We start from the raw sequence: 14,656 nt of genomic DNA on the forward strand, positions 1-14,656 counted from the left end.
TGCCAGGAGACTCTGCCAGCCAGGGGATTCGAAAGCCTCACTACACCGAGACCCAAGACCCTCGAGTGGGGTATGGCCTGAAGGCCAGAAGCCAGAGGTGGGGCTGCCCTGAAATCAGCTCATCTCCCCAGAGAGCCAAGTTCAAACTCAGCAGGGATCTTCCCAGAGAACGTGTGGCCTGGCTCGGCAAGGGGCACCTGCTCAGAGTTCCCACAGGGAGAAGCTCCCATGGTGAGCTCGGCAGCGGTTTCTGCTCTTGGACTTGCAGTTCCCTGCTGAGTTTAAGCTTTCAACAGAGCTGTGTGTTCTCCCATCCTAACGACGTGCAAGGAGCCTCTGCAGAGCTTTAAAAAAATACCAGGCACCACCTCAGACCAGTGACGTCAGAATCTCCTCTCTGGGGCCTGGGTACAGCCAGAGCAGGGGACCCACAGCTGGAACAGGCCACGGCCTGTGCAGCAGTACAGAGGGGAGGCTCAAATCCTGCCCTGCGGCCTCTGGAGTGTGACTTGGGCTGTCAGCTCCCCGCCTGAGCCTCTGTTTTCTCATCTGTAAAATGAGTCTGGAAATGTCTTTAGCCAAGGAGTGCCCTGGGCATAGGGACAGGCCAGAGAGCCTGTAACCCCTCATCCTGCCTCCACCAGGTGCTTTCTGCAGTAATCTGTCTTCTGTATTGAATTTCTAGGTAGAGGTTTATTTAAGAAAAGGGTCCCATAGCTGTGATGAGGTTTTAAAGCCCCTGGCCCGGGCCTTCCCTCCAGCTGTCAGGGACAAGGTGCTTAGGGGGCTGCTGGAGAATTCCTCCACCGTCCACCTGAAGAAAGGTGGGCTGTCAGTGCTGCCTCCCGCCTGCCTGCGTCTATCACATAAAGTTCTGAACATGGCGGCTTGGCAAGCAGGTGCCACTCAGCCGCACCCCTCCCCCTCAGTGACCCACCAGAATCCCAGACCCCCTGAGAATAAGATGCAGGAGGCAGGACGCTGCAGACCTCAGAGGAGCCTCTTCAGAGTGGAGCAGAGGGGAAGGAAAGGGGAGCAGACACCCAGGTCAGGCGACGGCACACACACAGAAGGAAACCAGACGGCACACACACACAGAAGGAAAGCAGACGGCACACACAGAGAAGACAAACCCTGAAGGCATTCCTGCCAAATCCCAAGCCTCACACGTGGGTGATTTCCTTTGAAAAACTATCAGAGGCTGGGCTCGGTGGCTCACACCTGTAGTCCCAGCACTTTGGGAGGCCAAGGCGGGTGGATCATGAGGTCAGGAGTTCGAGACCAGCCTGGCCAATATGGTGAAACCCCCATCTCTACTAAAAATACAAAAATTAGCCAGGCGTGGTGGCAGGCTCCTGTAATCCCAGCTATTCAGGAGACTGGGGCAGGAGAATCGCTTGAACCCAGGAGGCGGAGGTTGCAGTGAGCCAAGATCACACCACTGCACTCCAGCCTGGACAACAGAGCGAGACTCAGTCTCAAAAAAAAAAAAAAAAGAATAAGAAGAAAAGAAAAACCATCAGAGTTATAATTAAAGGGAGCTCTACACCCAGGAACAGAGGCATGAGATGAACGGCCGCCTCAGAGATCTACACGCAGCGTTCCGCGGCTGAGCCATCTGTGGATTTCACAGCAAGATGCTTCCTGCCACAAGTCCAGGCCCCAGGGCAGGGCCAGCACTGCCTGCTGGGTGTCACAGTCATCACTGTCATCACCGTCATCACTAGTGATATTATGACAACAGCTTCCCTTTTTTGGGGTATGCACAAAGTGCCAGGCATGTCGATCATGTTTTCTCCTGGCCAGTCCTCCAGACAGGGACTACTACATGCCCACTTTACAAGTGAGGAAACTGAGGCTCAGAGAGGCTAAGCGACTTGCCCAAATCCACAGAGCAAGATCAAAACCTAGACTCAGGCCAGGTACCATGGCTCACACCTGTAATATCAGCCCTTTGGGAGGCCAGGAGTTCCAAACCAGCCTGCGTAGCATAATGAGACCCTTGTCTCTACAAATAATTTTTTTGTTTGTTTTGAGACGGAGTTTCATTCCTGTTCCCCAGGCTGGACTGCAATGGTGCGATCTCGGTTCACTGCAACCTCCGCCTCCCGGGTGGTTCTTTTGCCTCAGCCCCCAAGTAGCTGGGATTATAGGCATGTGCCACCATGCCCAGCTAATTTTGTATTTTTAGTAGAGTCGGGGTTTCACCATGTTGGTCAGGCTGGTCTCAAACTCCTGACCTCAGATGATCCACCCACTTTGGCCTCCCAAAGTGCTGGGATTACAGGTGTGAGCCACTGTGCTGGCCTCTACAAATAATTTTTTTAAAAAAATATCCAAGTGTAGTGACACATGCCTATAGTCCCAGCTCCTCAGGAGGCTGAGGTGGGAGGATCACTTGAACCCATGAGGTCAGGTCTACAGTGAGTTGTGTTTATACCACAGCACTCCAGCCTGAGCAACAGAGTGACACCCTATTTCAAAAAAAAAAATAAGTAAAACTTGGACTCAAATCCAAGTCTGAATCGAGCCAGCTCCTACCTGCCATGTCGAAGCTCTCCTTGTCCCCCTGCATTCTAGAACCTTTCACAGAACTGGGGCTGGTGCCGCGAGGGTTAGCGGCTACCCCTGGAGCCGGTGGGAGAGCAGCTTCAGCCAAAGGAGGAAGGACGTTGCTCTTGTATCGATGAAGCCACTGGCCTCTCCCTATCTCGACCCTGTGCCCTGCTCCTCTGCGCCTGGAGCCCCAGCACCAGCTCCAGCCCCAAAGCTGCGAATCCGCTGCCTCTCAGCCTGGCCCCACTAGAGAGAGCTGGATCGCTCCCTGTGCCAGACTCAGGACTTAGCCACCCCGTGGCCGGGGCTGCTCCAGCTGAGAAAACTTTTCCACTGGAAAAGTCAGTTTAGACTTCCAGCCCCCATCCTGCCGGGCAGGTGGGGAAACCCCAACCCAACTCCAGGGACTGTAAAAGTGCCGGGAGGAAGGTCGAGCCCAGATCCTGGGGTGGCTGTTCAGATGGCTACCATCAGTCAGCACTGGGCACTGAGGCCCCTGTCGTCCAGGCCATGTGGGTCCTTCAGTCCCGTCCCCATCTCCCCTGGCCTCTCCTGCATCTGCAATCCCTTTGGGGCAGAGAAGTCCAGTGAGGGCAGGAAGCCAGAGTCTTGCCCTCCAGGGCGGGGCCACCTCCGCACACACTCCTGGGAGAGGCGTTGGTCCTCCCGGCTCGGTGCTTGTTGGTCCACCACCTCTATCCTGAGTCTCCACAAGAGGCTCACAGACTGGGAAGTCCCTCAGCCTCATGTCCACTCTCCTTCCGTCCTTGTTCCCTTCCTCTTCCATTCCAGCACCCCAGGAAGAGCCGCCTCGTGCACTCTGACTTCAGGGAAACAAAAGCAGAGCTCTATGTGGTCCACTCCCTGGGCTGCACCATAGTGAGGGGGAGCGAAGAGGGGAAGGAAGAGCTCAGAACCCCCGATGGGAGCAGGGGGTCCGATGGCGGCAGCCTGGCCTCCCTCCCCTCCTCCTCTCCTGCTCATCAATTCACCCCAGGAGCCGGCTCCCCAGCAGAGAGAGGGCTGCCCTCAGGGAGGGCCTGGGTCCTACCCCTCGGCCCCACCCAGGCCCCCTCTGCACCCACGGGCTCTGACAGCCCCCCCGCCTCTCTCTCCACAGTCCATGGCATCAAGTGGACCTGCAGCAATGGGAACAGCAGCTCCGGCTTCTCGGTGGAACAGCTGGTGCAGCAGATCCTCGACAGTCACCAGACCAAGCCCCAGCCGCGGACCCACAACTGCCTCTGCACCGGCAGCCTGGGTGAGCCGGGGCTCCCGGGGCAGGCGGGCACCACAGGGACGGGGGCCCTACCAGGCAGCCGTCATGGCTGTCCTCTGTGGGAGTAGCCATGACATCTAGTGAGGGAGGAGGGGGACAGGACAGTCAGGGACTGGGTGACACCACCGCACAGACACAAGGCAGGCCTTCGGTCTCGTCCTGCCCTGCAGCTGGCTGGCAGTCCACTCTGGGCAGGAGGGAGCAGTGTCCAGAGGGACAGCTTCCTCCATGGGGCAAGAACTGGGGGCAGCAGAGTTGGGGGAGCGAGGAACTCTGGGGCTCGGGGCCTCTCCGTTCAGGCCCACACTCGGGCGTCCTCTGCCAGAGGGCACTGGGGCCTTCAGGGAACCTGCCCTGCGTCAATGACACCACGCAGGCTCAACCTCTTTCTTTAACCTCTGTCTCCAAGAACATAAAGCGTCCCGCGCTCTCCTTCCTAATGTGTCTGTTTTTCTGATAATGGTATTTGCTCTTTGAAATGTGCGTTCTCCTCTCCCTGGGCTGACTTAATTAGATAGTCCCATTAGAGGTCGTGTCACTTCTCAGCACAGTCTTCGTGCATGTAGGAGTCTTGGTGGTGAGGCTGTAACAGGATCGGGGAGAATTTGCCCTTTCATCAAAAGCAAAGTGACCCTTATCAGATGAAATGAAAATGGTGAAAACATGCAAGGGGTGGGAGAGAAAAGCCGTGCCGGCTGCCAGGGCTGGAGGAGCTGCCAGGGAGGCTTTGCCAACCTCAGAAACGCTCAGCTGCTGAGGCTTGGACGTCTGAAATGAGGAGCAAGGGCTCTGTCCCTGCTTAGGACCTAGAGGGATTTTTGTGCCCCAGAGAGCTGAGGATAGGCCTGGACTTACGTACCTTTCTGCCTCTGGAGCAGGGTCCAGAACCGTCTTTGGTCCTGGGGCCTGAGAGCTGGTCCCGAGAGTGCATTTCCATCACCTCCCCATTGACCTCTGGTTGCCAGGCCCCAGGGGTGGCTCCTTATCAGGTCACAGGCTGAGCAGCTGTGGGAAGTTGGGGAGGGGCGGTGGGGTAGGATACGAACATAGCCACCCTCCCCAGGCTGACCCCCTCTTGCCAGCAAAGGCCCCTGCAGGTGAGCGGTGTCTGTCTCTGATGGTGGAGGGGACTTTCCTGGACGTTGACATTCTCTCCACCTTCTCCTTCCCGACTTCCCATGTGCTTCCTATTCGAAAAGAGCATCAAGGTCAAAGCCTTGATCTTTGGAGGAGGGTCAAAGGGGGGCATGAGACGGGCCCCGGGCTTGGCGTACGGGTCCCAGGGCTGAGGGTCTGTGACCTGCCTGGGGCACCGGGTCTGGACTTTGCCAGAGGCCCCAGCTGCTGTGGGGCAGCTCCGCCACGGTCCTAGCTCTGACTCTCTTTCTGTGTGTGCACGTGTGTGTGCACGTGTGTGCCTGCGTGTGCATGTGTGTGTTGTGTTCTGATCTCTGCAGGAGCTGGCAGCAGCGTGCATCACAAGTGTAACAGTGCCAAACACCGTATCATCTCGCCAAAGGTGGAGCCACGGACAGGGGGGTACGGGAGCCACTCGGAGGTGCAGCACAATGACGTGTCGGAGGGCAAACACGAGCACAGCCACAGCAAGGGCTCCAGCCGCGAGAAGAGGAACGGCAAGGTGGCCAAGCCCGTGCTGCTGCACCAGAGCAGCACCGAGGTCTCCTCTACCAACCAGGTGGAGGTCCCCGACACCACCCAGAGCTCCCCCGTGTCCATCAGCAGCGGGCTCAACAGCGACCCGGACATGGTGGACAGCCCGGTGGTCACAGGCGTGTCCAGTATGGCAGTGGCCTCTGTGATGGGGAGCTTGTCCCAGAGCGCCACGGTGTTCATGTCAGAGGTCACCAACGAGGCTGTGTACACCATGTCCCCCACCGCTGGCCCCAACCACCACCTCCTCTCGCCTGACGCCTCTCAGGGCCTCGTCCTGGCCGTGAGCTCCGACGGCCACAAGTTCGCCTTCCCCACCACGGGCAGCTCGGAGAGCCTGTCCATGCTGCCCACCAACGTGTCCGAAGAGCTGGTCCTCTCCACCACCCTCGACGGTGGTCGGAAGATTCCAGAAACCACCATGAACTTTGACCCCGACTGTTTCCTTAATAACCCAAAGCAGGGCCAGACGTACGGGGGTGGAGGCCTGAAAGCCGAGATGGTCAGCTCCAACATCCGGCACTCGCCGCCCGGGGAGCGGGGCTTCAGCTTCACCACCGTCCTCACCAAGGAGATCAAGACCGAGGACACCTCCTTCGAGCAGCAGATGGCCAAAGAAGCGTACTCCTCCTCCGCGGCAGCCGCGGCCGCCAGCTCCCTCACCCTGACCACCGGCTCCAGCCTCCTGCCGTCGGGCGGCGGCCTGAGTCCCAGCACCACCCTGGAGCAGATGGACTTCAGTGCCATCGACTCCAACAAGGACTACACATCCAGCTTCAGCCAGACGGGCCACAGCCCCCACATCCACCAGACCCCCTCCCCGAGCTTCTTCCTGCAGGACGCCAGCAAACCCCTCCCCGTCGAGCAGAACGCCCACAGCAGCCTGAGTGACTCTGGGGGCACCTTCGTGATGCCCACGGTGAAAACGGAGGCCTCGTCCCAAACTAGCTCCTGCAGTGGTCATGTCGAGACGCGGATAGAGTCCGCTTCCTCCCTCCACCTCATGCAGTTCCAGGCCAACTTCCAGGCCATGGCCGCGGAAGGGGAGGTCACCATGGAGACCTCGCAGGCGGCGGAAGGGAGCGAGGTCCTGCTCAAGTCTGGGGAGCTGCAGGCCTGTAGCTCTGAGCACTACCTGCAGCCCGAGACCAATGGGGTGATCCGCAGTGCCGGCGGCGTCCCCATCCTCCCGGGCAACGTGGTGCAGGGACTCTACCCCGTGGCCCAGCCCAGCCTTGGCAACGCCTCCAACATGGAGCTCAGCCTGGACCACTTTGATATCTCCTTCAGCAACCAGTTCTCCGACCTGATCAACGACTTCATCTCCGTGGAGGGGGGCAGCAGCACCATCTATGGGCACCAGCTGGTGTCGGGGGACAGCACGGCACTCTCACAGTCAGAAGACGGGGCGCGGGCCCCCTTCACCCAAGCAGAGATGTGCCTCCCCTGCTGCAGCCCCCAGCAGGGCAGCCTGCAGCTGAGCAGCTCGGAGGGCGGAGCCAGCACCATGGCCTACATGCACGTCGCCGAGGTGGTCTCGGCCGCCTCGGCCCAGGGCACCCTGGGCATGCTGCAGCAGAGTGGACGGGTGTTCATGGTGACCGACTACTCCCCGGAGTGGTCTTACCCAGAGGTAAGCTACCACCGCTGCCGCCACCTGTCACCTCCCCTCCCACCCACCTCGCCGGCCCCTGCACCACCCTGCAGCTAAGGGATGCCTGTGGCTGCCCTTCAGAGGAAGCTCTGGACCATAAAGATGACGCTTTCCCCTCCTTGTGTCCCCACAGCACTTGAACACCTCCGTCTTTTATGCAGTGATTCTCAAACTTCACTGGGGCAAGCAGCTTTAAAGTTGGGGTTCTTGGCCTGGTGCCTCGGCTCAAACCTGTAATCCCAGAACTTTGGGAGGCCGAGGCAGGAGGACCATCTGAGCCCAGGAGTTCCAAACCAACCTGGGCAACATAGTGAGACCTGGTTTCAACAAAAAATTTAAAAAATAAGCCAGGTGTGGTGGGGCCTGCCTATGGTCCCAGCTATTCTGGAGGCTGAGTCCGGAGGAGCACTTGAGCCCGAGAGGTTGAGGCTGCAGGGAGCTGTGATTGCACCACTGCACTCCAGCCTGGATGACAGAGTGAAACCCTGTCTCAAAAAAAAAGAAAAGAAAAGAAGAAAAAGTCAGGTGTCCTTGGAGGCAAAATGCTCCCCTGGCTCCAGCCAGAGTTGTCTGCCGTTTCTCGATTTATGTGTTAAGAGTCCATTTATGTTTTGCTTTGCTTTTTTTTAAAAAGGGGTCCCAGGGTTGCTTAAAAAATTTTCAAAAGTCACTATTGGCCAGGCTCAGTGGCTCAGGCCTGTAATCCCTGTACTTTGGGAGGCCAAGGTGGGTGGATCACCTGAGGTCAGGAGTTTGAGACCAGCCTGGCCAACATGGTGAAACCCTGTCTCTACTAAAAACACAAAAACTGAGCTTGGTGTGGTGGCGTGTACCTGTCATATCAGCTACTCGGGAGGCTAAGGCAGGAGAATCACTTGAACCCGGGAGGCGGAGGTTGTAGTGAGCCGAGATCATGCCACTGCACTCCAGCCTGGGCAACGAGTGAAACTCTGTCTTTAGAAAAAAAAAAAGTAGCCATCATAGATCATCTACACCCACTGCCTTCACTCTACTTCTCCAAGCCAAACAAGAACAAAACCAAAAATCTCTCTCAAAACCGAACAGGGCACAGCTTCTGAAGAGTCATCCTGAAGATCCTTCTTAAGTAAACCTGGCCCTCTGCAAAATTCAACACAGGTCATAGGATGCAGGACTCCAACCTGCACCCTCCCCCAGTCCCCAGGCCGCCTCAGCTCCCCGGGATCTGACTTTGAGAACCACTACACCAAAGACCAAAGCATCTTGCCTCAGGGACACAAGCAGTAGAGGCATCTCTGCTTTTTCTCTAGAGTAGAATAGCACAGGAAGGGGACAGAGTGGCCCAGACTTTCCCTAAATAACCTAGTGTACACAAGCATGTGCTTCCTGACCTCTCCCCAGCCTGTCTGGGTGCTCAGGGACCAGCATGTACACCACGGGCCCTGACTGGACACTTCCCAGGAGGTGAGCTGCCCGTGGCCCACTCGGTTGGACAACACCAAAGACGGGGGCTCATACTTCCTCACCCTTCTTCCCTGCTGGCAAAGCTAAGAAAATCTGTGTACAGTTGCCCCCAGCTCTCCCATCCCGGATAGGAAGCGCCCAGAAGGATCGGACTGGGCTTCCTCTTGGTGTAGTTTGGTGTGACCATGTTTCTGAGCCCCTGCTGTTTTTGTTTTGTTTTTGCTTTTCTTTTTTGAGAAGGAATTTCACTCTTTTTGTCCAGGCTGGAGTGCAATGGCGCCATCTTGGCTCACTGAAACCTCCGCCTCCCAGGTTCAAGCAATTCTCCTGCCTCAGCCTGCCGAGTAGCTGGGATTACAGGCACCCCGTGCTGCACCCAGCTAATTTTTGTATTTTTAGTAGAGATGGGGTTTCACCATGTATCCCAGGCTAGTCTCAAACTCCTGACTCCGCCTCCACCTTCCAAAGTGCTGAGATTACAGGCGCGCACCACCGCGTCCAGCTAATTTTTGTATTTTTAGTAAAGACGGAGTTTTGCCATGTTGGCCGGGCTGGTCTCAACCTCCTGGCCTCCAGTGATCCACCCGCCTCAGCCTCCCAAAGTGCTGGGATTTCAGGTGTGAGCCACCGCACCCGGCCCTGACCTCCTCTCTTATCATTGATTCTGAGCTCAGTGGCACCTTCAGAGCACTCACCACACCCTCCACCCCACCCCGCGAAAGCCAGTTGGGCATCTTCCCCACACCCCCCGACCCTGGGCTTAAGAAAGCGATGCAAAGGGACAGAGAGGGAGGCCAGGAACAGGGTTCAGGGGGAAGGTCAGAGCTGTCTTCTGGTCCTAGCTCCTTGAGACCTGACTCTCTGAAGCTCAGTTTCTTTATGTGTAAATGGCTGAGAGGGGGTGGCCTCGAGGCACTCCCAGTCCTAGGACCTGGTAGATTTGATCCTCGGGACACTTAGAGGTGCCCCGGAGCCCTTAATGTCTTGCAGGAGCCAGAAGGTGGAAGGAGGGTCCCCTCTTTTCCCAAGGTCCTGGTCTGTGAGACAGGCCCTGGGCTGGGTGCAGGCCCACACCCCAGCCTCCTGGGTGTCCTGGCCAGTAGGACATCAGCAGGCCTGGCTCCTTCTGTCCTTTCCGGGCCTGCAGTTCAGCAACTCGCCACGCGAGGGCAGCCCAGGAACAGGAACGCAATGGCAGCCTGGCAGCCCGGCAGAGGGAGCGGCCAGTCCTGCTTTCCCAGAAGCCCTCAATGCTTCCAGTTACCTACAACCAAAAGCTGCTGAAATTCAGCTTGATTTGGAAAATGTGCATACGCCACCCAGCTAGGCCCTTTGGGGCCCCACCTGGCCACACAGTGAGGCCTCAGAGGCTGTGAAGGGCCCCTTCCTCCTTGCTGTCCTCTCCTACCCAGGCCACTGTCTCCATACCACAGCAGGGGCGCCCCCATCCTGGGTTCTGCAGGAGACAGCACCTTCTCTCCTGACACTTCTGTCCCTTCATCTGGCCCTCGTCCTGTCCCCTCCCTGCCAGCCTGTCTGTGCACTGACTGCATCAGGAGTCCAATCTGGCCGGGTTCCGCCAAGCTCAGGGAGGGCCGTACAGGCAGGCTTGTCGGCCTGGGCCTTGCTTCCCTCTGCAAAATGGGGTTTGGTTAAACGGTTACCCAGCACCCCCACCCAGCTCTAAACCTCAATGCATCCACTTAGCAGGAATGCGATGGCTGGGGCCATCCTGCTGTCTCTTCTCTGAGAGGCCCTCCCTCCCACAGGCTGCTCCCTTTTCTCCATTTCTCCTATCTCTGTCCACCCCTTCACCTCTGGCTGCAGCTGGTCACCAACACACACACACACACACACACACACACACACACACACACACCCCAGAGGCGTCCCCCTATGCCCCAGCATCTGCCCTGGCTGCATCAGACATCCTGGCCCTTTATCTCAGGACACAGAGACCTCAGATGGCATTTCGTGCTCCCTCCCCGCCCCCCAAACCCTCCTGCGTCATCTCCCACCACTGACACTCCTGCTGCACCAGGCAGAAGAGCCTGCAATTACAGCCATCAGGCACGCGCGCCACCACCAATTCAGTGCAGCCAGGCGGGCTGTTGCCATGGGAACCATCCCCTGAATGGATGGATGCTGAGCTGTCCTGCGGCGGTTTCCATGGAGAAGGTCCTGATGTTCTCCAGTAATCTCTGCAGTTCTTTGTTCCCGGCAGCAGCCCCAGCTTCATGCTAGCAGCTGTTGATTGCGGTTATTATTTTTTCCCTTTTTCTCACATGGTAACTGTCTATGGCCTTTTGAAGTCACTACTCCTCCACTTCCCAGGATCCTCGGGGATGGTGCCCTGAGCTGGCCTTCTGGTGCTTCCAGACATCCCAAAGTCAGGCTCCACCTGTCCGCTGGTACTCTTCCCAGCCAGGCACCCACTCCCCCCAATGCCCTGCCCCTTCCACGGAGCTGCAAATATCCCTGGGCATCAGAACAAGGAATGCTGGACCAGAAGGGCCCCTAGCGAAGAGATGCCACCCAGAGAGGCTGGGCCACTTGCCTGAGGACACACAGCTACTGAGGCGCAGGAGCAGGCCTCCTGCTTTTGGCTCTCGGTCGTGAGCTCTCTCCGCTGCCCTAGTAGTAATGTGACCTCCCAGGCCAGAGCAAGGCTCAGGCGAGAGCAGGGGTGGAATATGCCTTCCAGCCTGGGAGAGCCCCTTCCGTGGAAGAAGTCTCTTTTCCTGGCTGGGCAATGGGAGGAGCCACTTCCTCCTCATCCCTGGAAACACTCACTCCTGCTGCAGATGCCCTGGGCCAGGCCTGGGTTCCAGGAACATTGTGGGGCGCCTAGGGCAGGCTCCTTGTAGAGGCTGGGGCTCCCTCCAGGGCAGGGGTGCGCCAGGGCCCAGAAGATGCCGAGCAAGAATGAGTGACTGACCAGGAGGGAGCATCTGGCTGGCACGGGGCTGCGGGATGGGGATCGCTTCTCTGGCCTGAAGCGGTGGGGAGGGTGGGCTCACAGCAACTCCTCACCCCCACCTCCCAGTCTCCAGCGTGCCTGGCGGCCTTCTCCAGCCTGGACACTAGGTGGTGCTCTCTGCCCTGACCTACGCAGCTCTCCGCCCCCCTGCAGGGAAAGGTGTTTACCGGTTTGGGGGTGGGGTGGATGGCGCCTCTGGGGTGGGTCCACCCAAGGTTAGCCAGGAGAGCCCGGGAGGCCGGCACCCCACCTTCCTCATCCCCCGGGAGAGCCTCCCTCTACTCAGTGACCAGCCCCTCTCCTCCGCTAAGCCGTAAGTAGGGGGCCTACAAATTGCCGTCCACCTCGCACCTCCCTCTATCATCACTAAGCAGGACAATGGCTGTGAAGCAGGATTGCCCAGGGCCCCGGACATGAGGCCACCCTCCTCCTCTGCTTTCTGCAGCAGCCCCGGGCTGGTCCAAGTTGGGGGTCAGGGAGTACCCCAGCCCTACTGATGCTCTCCTGCCCCTGGGCACCCTGGTAGGTTCCTGGAGGTGGGGTCCTACCCCCTGGAGCTGAGGAAGGTCATTCGAGGCTGCTCCCAGCCAAGCTGCAGGATCACGGCTTGCCTGTGGGACCCCGCGCTAGCTGTGTAGGCAGCGGCACAGACTCAAGGACCTTTGATAGCACAGGGTTGGGGGAGGGGCAGATGCTCAGCCCCGTTCCACTCCCAGCCCCCAGCTCTGAGCCCCAAACTCAGCTCACAGGGCAGTCTCTGAGCATCTCCTGCACTTAGCTCTTCTGTTTCTTAACCAGGCTCTTCACCCCACCCTGCTCCAGGCCCCCTCACCTTGCCACGCCCACAGCCTGGGGATCCTGGGTCTCTCCTCAACTCCCCACAAGAACTTCTGCTGCCCGGGCTGACACTGAGATGCTCAGGCCTGTTTTCAAAACTTGGAGTTCCCTCAATCTGTCCACAAGCAAATGACATAGCAAGTCCCCTCCCTGCCCTCGGCTTCCTTCCAGGCCAGTTCTCAGGGGCATCGTGGGCTGAAAGGGTTTGCAAAACTCTGTGCTCCCTCCTGCCTGGATCTGCGAGTTATACAAGAGAGAGAGAGGTCAGGGGTTGGAGCTGCCGGTCCTGGAGCTTCCTGAGGGCTGGGGAAGGAGCGCCTCGGGGCCCTTCTCTTGCTGTAGTCCTGGAGCTGTGGTTCTCAGAAGTCGGGGCTCACTGGAATCCCTGGAGTGACAGCCTGGGAATCTGCATGGGGGGGAGGGATGCAGACCCCCATCTGAGCAGTGCAGCCTCAGGGGGGCTTCCTCATGCTGCCTCCCTCAGTGGCTCATACTCCAACTCTGTTCCCCTCTCTGTTCCCTGCAGGGAGGAGTGAAGGTCCTCATCACAGGCCCGTGGCAAGAAGCCAGCAATAACTACAGTTGCCTGTTTGACCAGATCTCAGTGCCTGCATCCCTGATTCAGCCCGGGGTGCTGCGCTGCTACTGCCCAGGTAAGAAAGTCACCCCCTGCCCCAGTCCCCCAAGGAAGGTGTGGGGGCCTGAGGAGCACTGGACTCGGAGTCAGCCTTGAGGTGACCTTGAGCAGGTCATGTCCTTACTCTAGGCCTCTGTTTCCTCGGCTGTGAAGAAGCGGATCCCAGATAGTCTATTAGAACATCATCTCCTTTGGCTCAGGGACCCAACATCGGACAGGGATAGGCACGCTTGACTGGGATTTTGAGGAGAACATGATGAGAGCACGATTTAGGGTGGGAATAAGCCAGGCCCAGGCAATGTATCCAGGGCTGACCACAGCGGGAAGCTGCCACCACCCTCAGCCCAAAGGGTGACTACAGCTGGTGAGAGCCGGGGCCAGAGACCACCTCTGCAGCAAGGTGGCCCCTCTGCACCTGCCCATGCCTCCCATGGCCCGAGCCAACCAGAGGCCAGGAGAACCCAGGCAATGCAGCCCGCACACAGGCTGTGTCCTCCTGGGGCCCAGGGCAGAGGGCAGAAGGCTGGAGAAAGCATGGTAGGGGTGGAGGGAGATGGGGTGGTGATGGGGGATCAGTCTAACAATTATCAGCACAAACGCCTTTGAGAGTGTAACAGAGCCATCTACCCTATGTCCAGAAAAGGTACACACACATAATTTGCTTCCAATTTAGGGGCTCAAAGATCCCCCAAGAAACCCAGTCAGGAGGCCCTCTGTGCTGTCCCTGTGGCTCTGAAGCCCTTCCCCAGGCTTCCAGCATTATCTGCTTAGCAGCGTGTCCCTGTCTGGCCAACTTGTCTTTGACCTCTGGCCATCACTGCTTCCCCACTCACCTGTGCCATGGGATCAGGGACTATCTTCTTGGTCACCATAGTATGCCCGGGGCTGGCAGAGTGCCAGACATGTCACGGAGGGGGATGGAGATTGTGAAGGAATGAATTAGTCTCCAGGCATCTGAAGCCTGTTTCTAGAGCTTATGTCTTCTGCTCCTGGACTGGTGCTGGCAGGGCCCCCTTGGCTGCCCCATCTCATCACCACCAGCCCTCAGGATGGCCTGTCCAGTGAGCCCTGACCATAAACAGGAGAGGGCGTAAGGATGCAGGTGTGCGGAAGGTCAGGGAGACCCACTCCTGTCCCCTAATGCCAGGGAGCCTAGAAAGGAGAGAAGATGCTCAGTATAGAAGACTGGGGGTGAGGAGAGAGGTATGGGGTGAGGAGGAGAGGTATGGGGTGGGGTGTCCCCACGGCAAGCACAGAGTTGGCTGGTGCTAGGCAGGCCCCAGGGTGCTTCTAGGTTCCACCCAGCATGGTCCAGCCTGAGCCTTGGCTGCCCCAGCTGTCTGCCACCACCAGCCCACCCTTGAATCATTCCCCCAGCCCGGGGCAGCCGAACCCCACCAGGCATTTCTCCTTTTCTCCTTCTCTCTCAGGCTCTTCTTTTTGTTGTTGTTTTTTTATTTGGAGACGGAGTCTTGCACTTTTGCCAGGCTGGAGTACAGTGATGCAATCTCGGCTCACTGCAACCTCCATTTCCCGGGTTCAAGCGATTCTCCTGCCTCAGCCTCCCCAGTAGCTGGGACTACAGGCTTGTGCCACCAC

At 58.2% G+C, this 14,656-nt stretch overlaps 1 protein-coding gene across 1 annotated transcript in view; it reads left to right on the forward strand.

Annotated features, from left to right (window-relative positions):
- The window catches only part of CAMTA1 (calmodulin binding transcription activator 1), a 1,080,371-nt gene that overhangs the window by 960,671 nt on the left and 105,044 nt on the right, over positions 1-14,656 (forward strand). The window contains exons 10-12 of the mRNA XM_011981621.1: positions 3,677-3,817; positions 5,293-7,139; positions 12,947-13,073. Coding sequence (XP_011837011.1) covers positions 3,677-3,817; positions 5,293-7,139; positions 12,947-13,073 — 2,115 coding nt within the window. The remainder of the gene's footprint in view (positions 1-3,676; positions 3,818-5,292; positions 7,140-12,946; positions 13,074-14,656) is intronic.

This window comes from Mandrillus leucophaeus, unplaced genomic scaffold (genome assembly GCF_000951045.1).
Source record: "Mandrillus leucophaeus isolate KB7577 unplaced genomic scaffold, Mleu.le_1.0 Scaffold105, whole genome shotgun sequence".
Classification (NCBI taxonomy): Eukaryota; Metazoa; Chordata; class Mammalia; order Primates; family Cercopithecidae; genus Mandrillus; species Mandrillus leucophaeus.